Raw genomic sequence first — 13,343 nt, 5'->3', positions numbered from 1 at the left:
ATCCTGGAGGGCACAGCCTGGAGATCCTGGTGCTGCCCATTCCTCCAGTGCCAGCCTTGCCCTGCACTTCCACCCCTCTTTTAGGTTTGGTTTTTTTTTTTTATTATTCCTAACTATCAATGTCACAATTTGCTTCTCAGCTCGTGGATTTCTAAATCCTTCCCAGTGCTTCCCAACCCTTCCCAGACTGGTCCCCATCCCTGTTTTTTCCAGTCTGAGGGGGGAAAATGCTGATCCTGATGGATCCCAACAGAGCGTGAGGCTTTGGGGTTGGCACCCTGGAACTTGGGGAGGGGTGCAGGAGAAGGTTGGGGCTCTGGGAATGTTGGGGTGCAGGATGAGGGGGCTCTGGGAATGTTGGAATTCCAGTGAAGGGGGTCAGGGAGGATTTTTCTTGTGGGGTCACCTCAAACTCCCCCCACTCTGAGCTCAGCCAGTCCCAGGAGCACCCAGCACCCCACAGCCCCGAGGTTTTGGGGTTTTTATTTTTGCAGCTCCCAATTTCCCACCCTCAGCAATCCATCCATGAGAAACGGGGGTGGCTTTGGACATCCCGTGCTGCAACGTGCATCTCCAGCCCTAAAAATTCCCTAAAAAAAAAAAAAAAAAAAAAAATCCATCGCGGCGGGGGGGGGGGGGCTTTGTGTGTCGCGCTGTAGCCTCGGGGCCGTGTCTGAGCAGCCCAGGCGGGGACGATTTGATCCCAAAAATTCCCGATCCAGCCCCGCGGAGGCCGTGACTCAGCCGTGACGGGGGCGGGGGCGGGCTGAGCATCACCGGCAGCTCCGGGGGGGCCCCGCTCGGTGCCCCCCACCCCTCCCGCACCTCCCCTCCATCCTCATCCTCCTCCGGAGCGGCTCCGTCGCGGGTCTCCATCACGGGGACCGCGATCCCCGGGAGCTCCGTTTGCGCATCCCGGGGGATCCAGCGCTGCTCCCCGCCCCCCTCCCGGTGGGCCGAGCCCCCCGCCCCCGCCGAGCCCCCCCCCGGTTCTCGGTTGATCCCTCCCTTGCCGGGGCTGCGCCGATGGACTCTCCCAGCGCTCCGTGTGTGCGGCGGAGGCTGCGGCGTTAGCGCTGCTACCCGGGAGCTGCTGCCGCTGCCGGAGCATCCTCTTCGTCTCCTTCATCCCCGGAGCATCCTTCCTCGGCGGAGCATCCCCCGGCAAGGAGCTGGAGCGGGGCGAGGGCTGAGCCAGGTAAGGGGGGACAATAAATGGGTTTACAGCCCGCATCCCCCCCTCCCCGCGGCGTTAATCGGAGCCGCTGATGGATTCGGGGTTCGGCTTCTCCTTCCCCACTTGCTGTGGCCATTTTGTCCTGGAAAACCTTCCCGGGGGCTCCTGCCTTTGGATGTGCGTTTTTGGGGGGCTCTTCTCATCCCCCGCCGCAGAGCAGCCGGAGGGGATCGGGAATTCGCCGCAGGGATGGGAGGGGGGAACCGGGGGGGATTTGGGGAAGGGGTGACGGGGAGGGGGATGCTGGGGGGTGACCTTGGACACGAGCGATTCCCAACTCTTCCCCCTTGTCGCCATGTTCCTGGCGTTCCGCAGGGAGCCTGGGGGCTGAGGGGGGGTTTGGGGGGGGGGGGGGGATGCTGCCCCCTCATTTTGGGGACTCTCGGGGGTTTTGGGGTGCACGGCTTCATCCATCCTCGGCTCCACTTGGAGGAGACAGCTCCAGAGCCGATAACCTTGTGCAGAGCTGTCCAACGCCACGGCGGGGCTGCAGGGCCAGCGCCGTGCTCAGCCCCCCCGCAAAATGGGGATTTTTGGGGGGATCTCCCTGGCTCCCACATTTCAGGGATTGTGGTCTGGGGGGTTTCTGGCCATCCCGTGGGATCAAACCCCCCGATCTCAGCCAGCTCCGGCTCCTGGCGTCGGCTCGGCCGCTCGAGGCTCCCCGGTTCGTGCGGCCGCTCTCTGTGACAGAGGCAGCCGTGACCTTGCTCCCCCAGCCCATCCTCTTCCTCACCGCGCTCCCAGGCTCTCCCTGCTCCCCTCCCGACCCCCAACACCTCCCGGGCTGGGCAATGCCGGCCCCACACGGGGAGATTGCGAAGGGAACCTCGAGCCTGGCCGGAGCAGGATGACCTTGGTCATGGATCCGGGAGCCCCGGCGAGGGGACCGGGGTCTCCCTGCAGCCAGAGGGGGGAATTTGCAATTTTACCCTATAAAACCACTGCCCGTCTGTGCTGGGGAGTGGGGGCCCGTGCTGTGCCGCAGCCCCCCTCCCTGCAGGCTTCCCAAATTCTAAATTTAGCGTCCCTGCGTGCCCTGTCCCCTCTCCCGGCCAGGGGGGGACGCGTCGCCGGCTGCGTCCCTGCGCTCCCAGCTCCCTTCCCGCCTGGCCAGAGACAAAAATAGCGCTTGGGGGGGGTCGCGGCAGCCCCCGAGGGTGGAGGAGCGGCAGCATCGGGGGCTGGGGGGCTGCGGGTCCGTCCCTGTCACGAGCCGAGCCGGGCTCTGTGCAGTGGGGGTGGGATGCTGGCGTGCGAGGGGACAAGGAGATGCCACCACCCGCGGGGATCTGCGTGTCCCTCTCCTCGTGGTGCCCCCCAGCCCCCTTTGGCCGGGTCAGCACGTGCCAGGGCTGGCGTGTCCCGCAGTAAATCCTGCCTGGCAGCTCCTGCAGTGAGCGTGGCCTGGCACACTCGGGTCATTGGCACTCGAGGGCTCCTCTGAGGGGCTCCCGTACCCTGGGGCACCCAGCCAAGGCGGTGCTGGGAGGGTTTGGGGACCTCCTGACCTCCTCATCCTCCCTGTGGTGCCCAGGGGATTGGGGAGCTTCGGTCCAGAGCTTGTTTTTTGGGGTGACTCGCAGTCCTGGGGATGTCCCTGCTGTCCCCCTGTGCTTTGGGATGGGGGCAGCAGGGATGGATCCAGGGGGACTGGGGGGCAGCTGGAGCCCCCCAAGTGAGGGGAAGGGGCTGGCATGGAACCAGCATCTCCCAGCCTGTCCCCAGCCCAGAGCCCACCTGCTGCTTCACCAGGGGGTCCCCAAATCACAGAATCCCAGAATAATGAGCTTGGAAAAGACCTCTGAGATCATCATTCAACCTATGCCCTGACACCTCAACTATAGCACCAAGTGCCACGTTCAGTGTTTATTTAAACACATCCAGAGATGGTGATTCTACACCTCCCTGGGAAGAGCATTCCAGTACTTCATTATTCTTTGGGTGAAAATTTTTTTCCTAATACCCAACTGGGAAGACAATTCCACTGCTTTATTATTCTTTGGGTGAAAATTTTTTTCCTAATATCCAGCAGAATATTTTTCCTAATATCCAGTGGATTTATCTTCCCAGCGGAAGACAATTCCAGCACTTTATCATTCTTCGGGTGAAATCTTTTTTCCTAATGCCCAACCTATCCCTTCCCTGACGCAGTTTGAGTCTGTGTCCTCTAATCCTCCTGCTCCAATCTGAGATGGAGAAAAAGCTCAAAGTGGCACTCGGGGGCCAGCACCGCCCAACTCAGCCTGGTTCTGTCTGGGCTCCCCAGGTCCAGGCTGGCATCGCGGGTGCTCCCACCCCCCGTTCCATGGATGGGTAGCTCCAGCACCCCTGTCCCCTCCCCGCGGGCCTGAGGGCGCAGCCCCCGCAGCAGAGACCCCGCAGCAGCCGCAGCAGCCCCGCGCAGCCCCGAGGGCACCATGGAGGAGTCGTTCCGGGACCGGACCGCCTTCATCCGCGGCGCCAAGGACATCGCCAAGGAGGTGAAGAAACACGCGGCCAAGAAGGTGAGCAGGGGCATGGACCGAGTGCAGGACGAGTACACCCGCCGCTCCTACTCGCGCTTCGAGGAGGAGGAGGACGATGAAGACTACGCGCCCCAGGACGGCTACTACAGAGGGGGCGAAGGTGCCAACGAGGAGGAGGGGGTGTCCAGCGACGCCACGGAAGGCCACGATGAGGAGGATGAGATCTACGAGGGCGAGTACCAAGGGATCCCGCGGCAGGAGTCGCTGAAGGGCGGGGAGCGCCTGGGGGCCGCGGCGGCCGCCGGAGCCTTCGACGACACCGAGGGGCAGCGGAGGAAGGACCGGGAGGAGCTGGCGCAGCAGTACGAGCTCATCCTGCAGGAGTGCGGCCACGGCCGCTTCCAGTGGACCCTCTACTTTGTCCTGGGCCTGGCCCTGATGGCGGACGGCGTGGAGATCTTCGTGGTGGGCTTCGTCTTGCCCAGCGCCGAGAAGGACATGTGCCTGTCCGACTCCAACAAGGGCATGCTGGGTGAGGAGAGGGGCACGGAGAGGGGTTTGGGGGGGACAGGAGGGTCAGGGGGAGATGTGGAATGTAGGGGGACATGAGGATGCATTGAGAAGCGCAGGAAGGTGGGGATGGGGAAGGACATGGGGGGCTCAGGAAGATTTGGGGGGGGGGTCATAGGGTCTGTGGAAGAACACAGGAAGAATTGGGAGACCATGGGGTCCAGGAAGGGATGTGGGGACCAGGAAGAATTGGGAGGCCATGGAGTGTGAGATCCAGGAAGGGATGTGGGGTCCAGGAAGGGATGTGGGATCCAGGAAGGGATGTGGGGTCCAGGAAGGGATGTGGGGTCCAGGAAGGGATGTGGGATCCAGGAAGGGATGTGGGATCCAGGAAGGGATGTGAGGACCAGGAAGGGATGTGAGGACCAGGAAGGGATGTGGGATCCAGGAAGGGATGTGGGATCCAGGAAGGGATGTGAGGACCAGGAAGGGATGTGAGGACCAGGAAGGGATGTGAGGACCAGGAAGGGATGTGGGATCCAGAAAGGGATGTGGGGACCAGGAAGGGATGTGGGATCCAGGAAGGGATGTGGGATCCAGGAAGGGATGTGGGATCCAGGAAGGGATGTGGGGACCAGGAAGGGATGTGGGATCCAGGAAGGGATGTGGGGACCAGGAAGGGATGTGGGGACCAGGAAGAACTGGGAGGCCATGGGCTATGGAGTCCAGGAAGGGATGTGGGGCTCCCACCATCCTCCTCCCAGTCCCACACTACTCCCCACATGAGCAATGCCTGAAATTTGGGCTGACCAGTGGTTGCTGAGGCTGGGTTTGGGGGGAGGCCTTGTTCCATTGGTTCCCCCCTTCTCTGTGATGCCTGCTGGAACCTGACACCCCCCCAAAAACCCCAAATCCCTGAGATGTGGCAGTCTTGGGACAGGGGGCAGGGCTGGGTGAGGGGGTCCTGGGGTCTCACAGTCCCTGAGCAGAGCAGGGGACAACAGGGAATTCTGTCCCCTCTCCAAAATTTCGGGGAGAGGGTCCCAAAGCCGAGGATGCTCCCCCTGCTCCAGCTGAGCCGGGGCGCAGGTCCCCGTGTCCCCCAGCCCTGACCTCGCTGTGTCCCCCCTTCCCCAGGGCTCATCGTGTACCTGGGCATGATGGTGGGCGCGTTCGTGTGGGGCGGGCTGGCCGACCGGCTGGGCCGAAGGCAGTGCCTCCTCATCTCCCTCTCCGTCAACAGCGTCTTCGCCTTCTTCTCCTCCTTCGTCCAGGGCTACGGCACCTTCCTCTTCTGCCGCCTGCTCTCGGGCGTGGGGTAAGGGGGCCCAGCTGCTGGGCTGGCTTCCTTCGTCCCCCAGAACAAGGGAGGAATGAGGAATCTGATTCTGTGCTCTCAGAAGGCTAATTTGTTATTTTATTATGCTGTATTTTGTTAAATAATGCTAAACTCTACTGTAGTAAAGAATACAGAAAGGATACTTAAAGGGGAGGGCAGCTTTTGTATGGAAGGAAGGAAGGAAGGAAGGAAGGAAGGAAGGAAGGAAGGAAGGAAGGAAGGAAGGAAGGAAGGAAGGAAGGAAGGAAGGAAGGAAGGAAGGAAGGAAGGAAGGAAGGAAGGAAGGAAGGAAGGAAGGAAGGAAGGAAGGAAGGAAGGAAGGAAGGAAGGAAGGAAGGAAGGAAGGAAGGAAGGAAGGAAGGAAGGAAGGAAGGAAGGATCTGATTCTGTGTTCTCATAAAGTTAATTTATTATTTTATGATGCTATATTATGTTAAAGAATGCTAAAATATATTATATTAAAGAATGCTATACTATACTAAAGAATACAGAAAGGATACTTGCAGGGGGAGCACAGCTGTTGTATTTTTGTTCCCAAGGAAGGATGAATCCGATTCCGTGTTCTCATAAAGCTAATTTATTATTTTATGATACTATATTATATTATGATACCATATTATATTAATATTAACTACACTGTACTAAAGAATACAGAAAGGATACTTACAGAGGGGGATCAGTTGTTGTATTTTTTTGTTCCCCCCAGACCAAGGAAAGAAGGATGAATCTGATTCTATGTTCTCATAAAGCTAATTTATTATCTTATGATATTTTATTATGATACTATATTATATTAATATTAACTATACTATACTAAAGAATACAGAAAGGATACTTATAGGGGGCCCAGCTGTTGTATTTTTGTTCCCCCCAGACAAAGGAAGGAATGATGAATCTGACCCTGTGCTCTCATAAAGCTAATTTATTATTTTATTATGCTATATTATATTTTGATACCATATTATATTAATATTAACTATACTATATTAAAGAATACAGAAAGGAGACGTACAGAAGGCTAAAAAGATAATAATGAAAAACTCGTGGCTCTCTCCAGAGTCCCGACACAGCTTGCCCGTAATTGGCCAAAGAGGCAAAACAACTCACAGCAAAACCCGATGAAACATCCACCTGTGGGTAAACAACCTCCAAAGCAGCAAAACACAGGAGAAGCAAATCAGATAATTATTGTTTTCCTTTTCCTCTGAGGCTTCTCGGCTTCCCATTAGCAAACTCCCGGGTGAAGGGATTTTCCCAGAAAATGTGGATGTCCCACAGGGGCCGATCCCCCCTGCGCGTGGGTGTGCTGGGGCAGGGGCTGACGCTGCTCCCTCCCCTCCATCCCCAGCATCGGCGGCTCCATCCCCATCGTCTTCTCCTACTTCTCGGAGTTCCTGGCGCAGGAGAAGCGCGGGGAGCACCTGAGCTGGCTCTGCATGTTCTGGATGATCGGGGGCATCTACGCCTCGGCCATGGCCTGGGCCATCATCCCGCACTACGGTAGGAGCCCTGGGCTGGTGGCACACGGGGGGTGAGCCGGGGCTCGGCCCCACCACCGTGTCCTGTCCCCCCTGTCCAGGCTGGAGCTTCCAGATGGGCTCTGCGTACCAATTCCACAGCTGGAGGGTTTTCGTCCTGGTCTGCGCCTTCCCCTCGGTCTTCGCCATCGGGGCGCTCACCACCATGCCGGAGAGCCCGCGCTTCTACCTTGAGGTGGGCTCTGGGGGGGCATTCGGGGGGGATTTGGGGTGCATCAGGGACCTGGAGTGGGTCCTCAGGAAGGGACGCCCAGGGAGTGGTGAGGCCTGGACAGGAAGGCCCAGATGGGTTTTGGAGAGGGGTGGAACGGGGCAGGAGCCCCCGAAGTGGATGGTGGGACCCTGAGAAGGTGATGAAGATGGTGGAGGGATCCCCAGGTGGATGGTGGGACCAGAGGGATGGGGAGACCCTGAGGTGATGAAGATGAAGATGATGGAGGGATCCCCAGGTGTGTGGTGGAACCCAGAGGAATGGGGAGACCTTGAGGAGGTGATGAAGATGATGGAGGGATCCCCAGGTGGGTGGTGGAACACAGGTGGGTTTTGGAGACGTGTGGAATGGGGCAGGAACCCCCCAAGTGCATGATGAGACCCAGAGGGATCAGGGGACCCTGAGATGACGAAGATGATGGGGGGATCTCCAGGTGGGTGGTGGGACCCAGGCAGGGAGCACTGCTGGGGGGGTCAGGGTCTGGGTTTGGGGTGTCCCAGGGTGACCTGGGACCTGTCCCTGCCCTCACAGAACGGAAAGCACGACGAGGCCTGGATGGTGCTGAAGCAGGTCCATGACACCAACATGAGAGCCAAGGGCCACCCTGAGAGGGTCTTCTCGGTAAGGACCACCCAGAGCTGACCCCCCTGGGCTCCCCAGCACCCCAAGTGAGGGTGGGGTGTCCTCCAGGAGCTGGGGTGCAATTCCCACCTTTAGGAAAAGTACCACCAGGGGAATGCTGCTGTAACAGGTGGGGAAACTGAGGCACAACTGGGTGCTGGTGGAGGATTTGGGTGCAAGGAGTGAGGTTTTGGGTGCAAGGAGTAAAGTTTTTGGTGGCTTCCTGGTGTCCTCAACCTGTCCCACCCACAGGTCACCCACATCAAGACCATCAAGCGGGAGGACGAGCTCATCGAGATCCAGTCGGACACCGGGACGTGGTACCGGCGCTGGCTGGTCCGATGCCTCAACCTGTCCCAGCAGGTGAGGCCGGGGCCACCCAGGGCTCCCTGTGCCCCCTGTCACCTCCCGTGTCCTTGTTTGTCACCTCCTGTGTCCCTGCGCAGGTCTGGAGCAACTTCCAGCAGTGCTTCGTGCCTGAGTACCGGCGGGTGACGCTGATGATGATGGCGGTGTGGTTCACCATGTCCTTCAGGTGCTGCGGGGTGGGGTGGGATCCATGGGATGGGATGGGATGGGATCAGTGGGATGGGATCAATGGGATCAATGGGACCAGTAGGATGGAATCAATGGGATGGGATGGAATCCATGGGATCAATGGGGTGGGATCCATGGGATGGAATCAATGGGATGAGATGGGACAGGGTAGGATGGGATCACTGGGGTGGGATGGGATCAATGGGATGGGTTGGGATCAGTGGGATGGGATGGGATCAATGGGACAGGATGGGATGGGATCAGTGGGATGGGATGGGATGGGATCCATGGGATGGGATAGGTTGGGATCAGTGGGATGGGATGGGATCAATGGGATCAACGGAATGGGATCCATGGGATGGGAGGGGGCAGCACGGAGTGGGATGGGATGGGATGGAACGAGCATCCCTGGGATAGCCCTGGGAGCCCCGGGCCAGCTCTGGCAAGCCCAGGTGTGTGGTGCCCGCTCACCCCTGTCCCCGCAGCTACTACGGGCTCACCGTGTGGTTCCCGGACATGATCAAGCACCTGCAGAGCATCGAGTACGCGTCGCGCACCAAGCTCTTCACGCGCGAGAAGGTTCGGCACTTCACCTTCAACTTCACCCTGGAGAACCAAGTGCACCGCGGTGGCGAGTACTTCAACGACAAGTGAGCGAGGGGAGGCTGGGCCTGGCCCTGCTGAGCTTGGGGCCGAGCTTGGGGGGCAGCTGGGCTCTCCTTCCTGTCCCTCCCCGTGCAGGTTCATCGGGCTGAAGATGAAGTCGGTGACGTTCGAGGACTCGCTCTTTGAGGAGTGTTACTTCGAGGACATCACTTCCAGCAACACCTTCTTCAAGAACTGCACCTTCATCTCCACCGTCTTCTACAACACAGGTGGGGCAATGGGATCCCTGGGAGGGGGTGACCCACCAGGGTGTTCCCCAGGGTTTGGATGGAGATGAGGGTGAGCCACCAGCAGGGAGGAAGGTCAGGAAAGGAAAGCCCCCAGTGGCATGATGAAGTTGGGGTGGTAGAGATAACTTGACCCTCCAGGGTTTTGATGAAGATGGGGCTGGGCCACCAGTTTGGAGAAAGGTCAGGAAAGCCCTCAGTGCCATGATGGAGTTGGAGTGGTAGAGATAACCTGACCCACCAGGGTTTTGATGGAGGTGGGAGTGAGCCACCAGCGTGGAGGAAGGTCAGGAAGGTCCCCAGTGGCATGATGGAGTTGTGGTGGCAGAGATAATATGACCCACCAGGCTGGCTCTCAGGGTTTTGATGGAGATGGGAGTGAGCCACCAGGTTGGAAGAAGGTCAGGAAAGTCCTCAGTGCCATGATGGAGTTGGAGTGATAGTGATAATGTGACCCACCAGGGTTTTGGTGGAGGTGGGGGAGGACACCAGGTTGGAGGAAGGTCAGGAAGGTCCCCAGTGGCACGATGGACTTGGGGTGGTAGAGATAACCTGACCCACCAGGGTTTTAATGGAGATGGGGATGGTTGAAGGAAGGTCCAGCTTGAAGGAAGGTCCTCAGTGGCATGATGGAGTTGGGGTGGCAGAGATAAGGACCAGGGTGGCCCTCAAGGGGGTGGTGGACCCACCAGACGTGGTGGGATGGGCCAGCAGGTGTGCACGGAGATGGGGTGACCCCGTGTCCCCACTGTCCCCCAGATCTGTTCGAGTACAAGTTCATCAACAGCCGGGTGGTGAACAGCACGTTCCTGCACAACAAGGAGGGCTGCCAGCTGGACTTCAGCGACGACAACAACGCCTACATGATCTACTTCGTCAGCTTCCTGGGCACCCTGGCCGTGCTCCCCGGGAACATCGTCTCGGCCCTGCTCATGGACAAGATCGGCCGCCTGCGCATGCTGGGTGGGCAACGGGACCCCTTGGTGGGGCTGGGGGCTCCTGGAGGTGCCTTCAGCCCAAACCAGGCTCTTGATCTTCTTGAGCCACCACCATCACCTTTGCCCTGGTGTGTCACCCCACTCCCATCACACTTTGAGGACTTTCTTCATCCTCCTTCCACCTGTTGGTCGCCTCCATCTCTGGTGACCTCTTGGGGACTTCCTGGTGGGTCACTCCCATCTCTTGACACACCCACCATTGCCTTTACCCTAGTGGGGTAAAGTCCATCAACCCTTTGGGGACTTTCCTGATCCTCCTCCCACCTCCATCTCTGGTGACCTCTTGGGGACCTCCTGGTGGGTCACCCCACCTCCATCATGCCCTTTCCTGATCCTACTCCCACCCACTGGTCACCTCCATCTCTGGTGACCTCCTGGTGGGTCACCTCCATCTCTTGAGCCATCACCTTTACCTTGGTGGGCCACCCCACCTTCATCCATCACCCCTTTGAGGACTTTCTTCATCCTCCTTCCACCCGTTGGTCACCTCCATCTCTGGTGACCTCCTGGTGGGTCACCTCCATCTCTTGAGCCATCACCTTTACCTTGGTGGGCCACCCCACCTTCATCCATCACCCCTTTGGGGACTTTCCTGATCCTCCTCCCACCTCCATCTCTGGTGACCTCTTGGGGACCTCCTGGGGACCTTCTGGTGGGTCACCCTACCTCCATCACCCCCTTTCCTGGTCCTACTCCCACCCGTTGGTCACCTCCATCTCTGGTGACCTCCTGGGGACCTCCTGGTGGGTCACCCCCACCTCCCTCTCCCCTTCGGGACTCTCAGCCCCACCTCGTGCCTCAGTTTCCCCGCGCTCTGACGCGTCCACGTGTCCCCCAGCTGGCTCCAGTGTCATGTCCTGCATCAGCTGCTTCTTCCTGTCCTTCGGGAACAGCGAGTCTGCCATGATCGCCCTGCTCTGCCTCTTTGGGGGGGTCAGCATCGCCTCCTGGAACGCGCTCGACGTGCTCACCGTGGAGCTCTACCCCTCCGACAAGAGGTGGGGGCACGGGGCGGAGGTTTTGGGGCGCAAGGAGTGAAGTTTTGGGTGCAAAAAGTGCAGTTTTGTGTTTGAGGAGTGAAGTTGTGGGTGGTAGGTGGAGGATTTAGGTGCTGGGTGGGGCTTGTTGAGTGCAAGGAGTGAAGTTTTGGGTGCTGGGTGGGAGGTTTGGGGTGCTGGGTGCCCATTTTGGGGTTCGGAGTTACCATTTTGGGGTTTGGAATTTCCATTTTGGGGTGCTGGGTGCCCATCTGAGGATTTTGACTTCCCATTTTGCAGTGCTGGGTGACAATTTAAGGGTTTTGGATTCCCACTTTGGGGTGTTGGGTGCCCATTTAAGGGTTTGGAGTTCCCATTTTGGGGTGCTGGGTGCCAAATTTAAGGGTTTCGAGGTCCTATTTTGGGGTGTTGGATGCCTATTTAAGGATTTTGAATTCCCATTTTGGGGTGCCAGGGTGGTGGATGCCAATCTAAGGGTTTTGGCTTCCCATTTTGGGGTGTTGGGTGCCCATTTAAGGATTTTGACTTCCCATTTTGGGGTGTTGGGTGCCCATTTAAAGGTTTGGGGGTCCCATTTTGGGGTCTTGGATGCCCATTTCAGGGTTTGGAGTTCCCATTTTGGGCTGCTGGGTACCAATTTAGGGATTTTGAGTTCCCATTTTGGGGTGCCGGGTGCTCATTTAAGGATTTTGAGTTCCCATTTTGAGGTGCTGGGATGCTGGGTGCCCATTTCAGGCTTTGGAGTTCCCATTTTGGGGTTTGGGACTCCCATTTTGGGGTGCTGGGTGCCCATTTAAGGATTTTGAGTTCCCATTTAAGGCTTTGAGCTCCCATTTTGGGGTTTTGAGTTCCCACTTTGGTGTCCCAGGTGCCCATTTCACCCCGCCAGGTGCCAATTTCGTGGTACCACCTGCCCCGTGCAGGTACCCCCCTAGGCTTGGCACCCACCCCTTCCCCTGGGGGGTGCCCTCACCAAGCCCAACCCTCCTCATCCTCCCCAGGACGACGGCCTTTGGCTTCCTGAACGCCCTGTGCAAGCTGGCAGCCGTGCTGGGCATCAGCATCTTCACCTCCTTCGTGGGCATCACCAAGGCCGTGCCCATCCTCTTTGCCTCAGCTGCTCTGGCCCTGGGCAGCTCCCTGGCCCTCAAACTGCCCGAGACGAGGGGGCAGGTCCTGCAGTGATGGGGGGCTGGGGGAGAGGGACCCCCCCTTTCCCTGGGGTACCCCCCAAAATCCAGCATTTCTTCCCCCCCCGTCCATCTCCTCGTGCCCCCGGGGTTAGTTCTGCGTTAGACACTGTGAAACGTCTTCTTGGAGCATTTGGGATCTTTTTCATTTGCACTTGGACCCCTCCCCACCCCAAAAAAATCCCTCTGTACCCCCAAAACCTCCGTGATCCCTTGGACTCCCCCCAAAGTTCCCCCCTGACCCCCAATTCTCCCACCCCAGTTTCTTTTCTTGGTGTCACCCCTGTGTGAGTTGCTGCTCATTCCCGGGGGGCTTTAGGGGGACGGGATTTAGGGGGGGCCCCCGACCCTCTGAACCCCCCCCCCAAATCTCTGTGCAGCCCCAAATCCCTGCTGAGCCAAGGAGGATGAAGCAGGGGGAGCCCCCTGTGCCTCAGTTTCCCCATCCCCAGCAGGGTCCCCCCAAACCCCCACAGATTTTTGGGGGGGGGGGGAGCAAAAGCCCTTGGGGTACCTTGGGATGGGGGGGGAGCAGAAAATATTGGGGTGCAGCTCCCTTTGGGGGGGTGCAGGAAATATTGGGGTGCAGCTCCCTTTGGGGGGGTGCAGGAAATATTGGGGTGCAGCTCCCTTTGGGGGGGTTCACCTCCCTTTGGGGGGTGCAGCTCCCTTTGGACCCCCTTGACAATTTTAGGGTGCCCCCCCCCTTTAAAGCACATGCCCCCCCCTCCCCCCCAGGATGCCCCAATTTTTGGGTGCCCCCCACCCCAATTTTCAGGGTGCAAAGCACAGCCCCCCCCTGT

The 13,343-nt window shown here is 58.7% G+C and overlaps 1 protein-coding gene across 1 annotated transcript; it reads left to right on the top strand.

Annotated features, from left to right (window-relative positions):
• The first annotated feature begins 1,084 nt into the window (after positions 1-1,084).
• On the top strand, positions 1,085-13,010 carry SV2A (synaptic vesicle glycoprotein 2A). Its single transcript, XM_058821735.1, has 13 exons — positions 1,085-1,198; positions 3,507-4,237; positions 5,353-5,533; positions 6,903-7,054; positions 7,134-7,267; positions 7,835-7,924; positions 8,177-8,287; positions 8,371-8,459; positions 8,947-9,111; positions 9,203-9,336; positions 10,114-10,317; positions 11,191-11,350; positions 12,352-13,010. Exons 2-13 carry the CDS (start codon positions 3,658-3,660, stop codon positions 12,533-12,535), a joined length of 2,184 nt encoding a protein of 727 aa, XP_058677718.1. The 5' UTR covers positions 1,085-1,198; positions 3,507-3,657; the 3' UTR covers positions 12,536-13,010.
• Positions 13,011-13,343: the final 333 nt, after the last annotated feature.

The sequence above is a fragment of the Ammospiza caudacuta genome, chromosome 30, assembly GCF_027887145.1.
Source record: "Ammospiza caudacuta isolate bAmmCau1 chromosome 30, bAmmCau1.pri, whole genome shotgun sequence".
Taxonomy (NCBI): domain Eukaryota; kingdom Metazoa; phylum Chordata; class Aves; order Passeriformes; family Passerellidae; genus Ammospiza; species Ammospiza caudacuta.
Note: the sequence above shows the minus strand (reverse complement) of the source record. Positions and strands in the feature narration are given on the sequence as shown.

What these genes read in the sequence shown, in the direction of transcription:
- SV2A (XM_058821735.1), top strand. Translation starts at nt 3,658, where the DNA reads ATGGAGGAGTCGTTCCGGGACCGGACCGCCTTCATCCGCGGCGCCAAG. An exon ending in CGCCTGCTCTCGGGCGTGGG is followed by an intron (nt 5,534 to 6,902) that starts GTAAGGGGGCCC and finishes CTCCATCCCCAG; the next exon opens with CATCGGCGGCTCCATCCCCA. An exon ending in ACCCTGAGAGGGTCTTCTCG is followed by an intron (nt 7,925 to 8,176) that starts GTAAGGACCACC and finishes TCCCACCCACAG; the next exon opens with GTCACCCACATCAAGACCAT.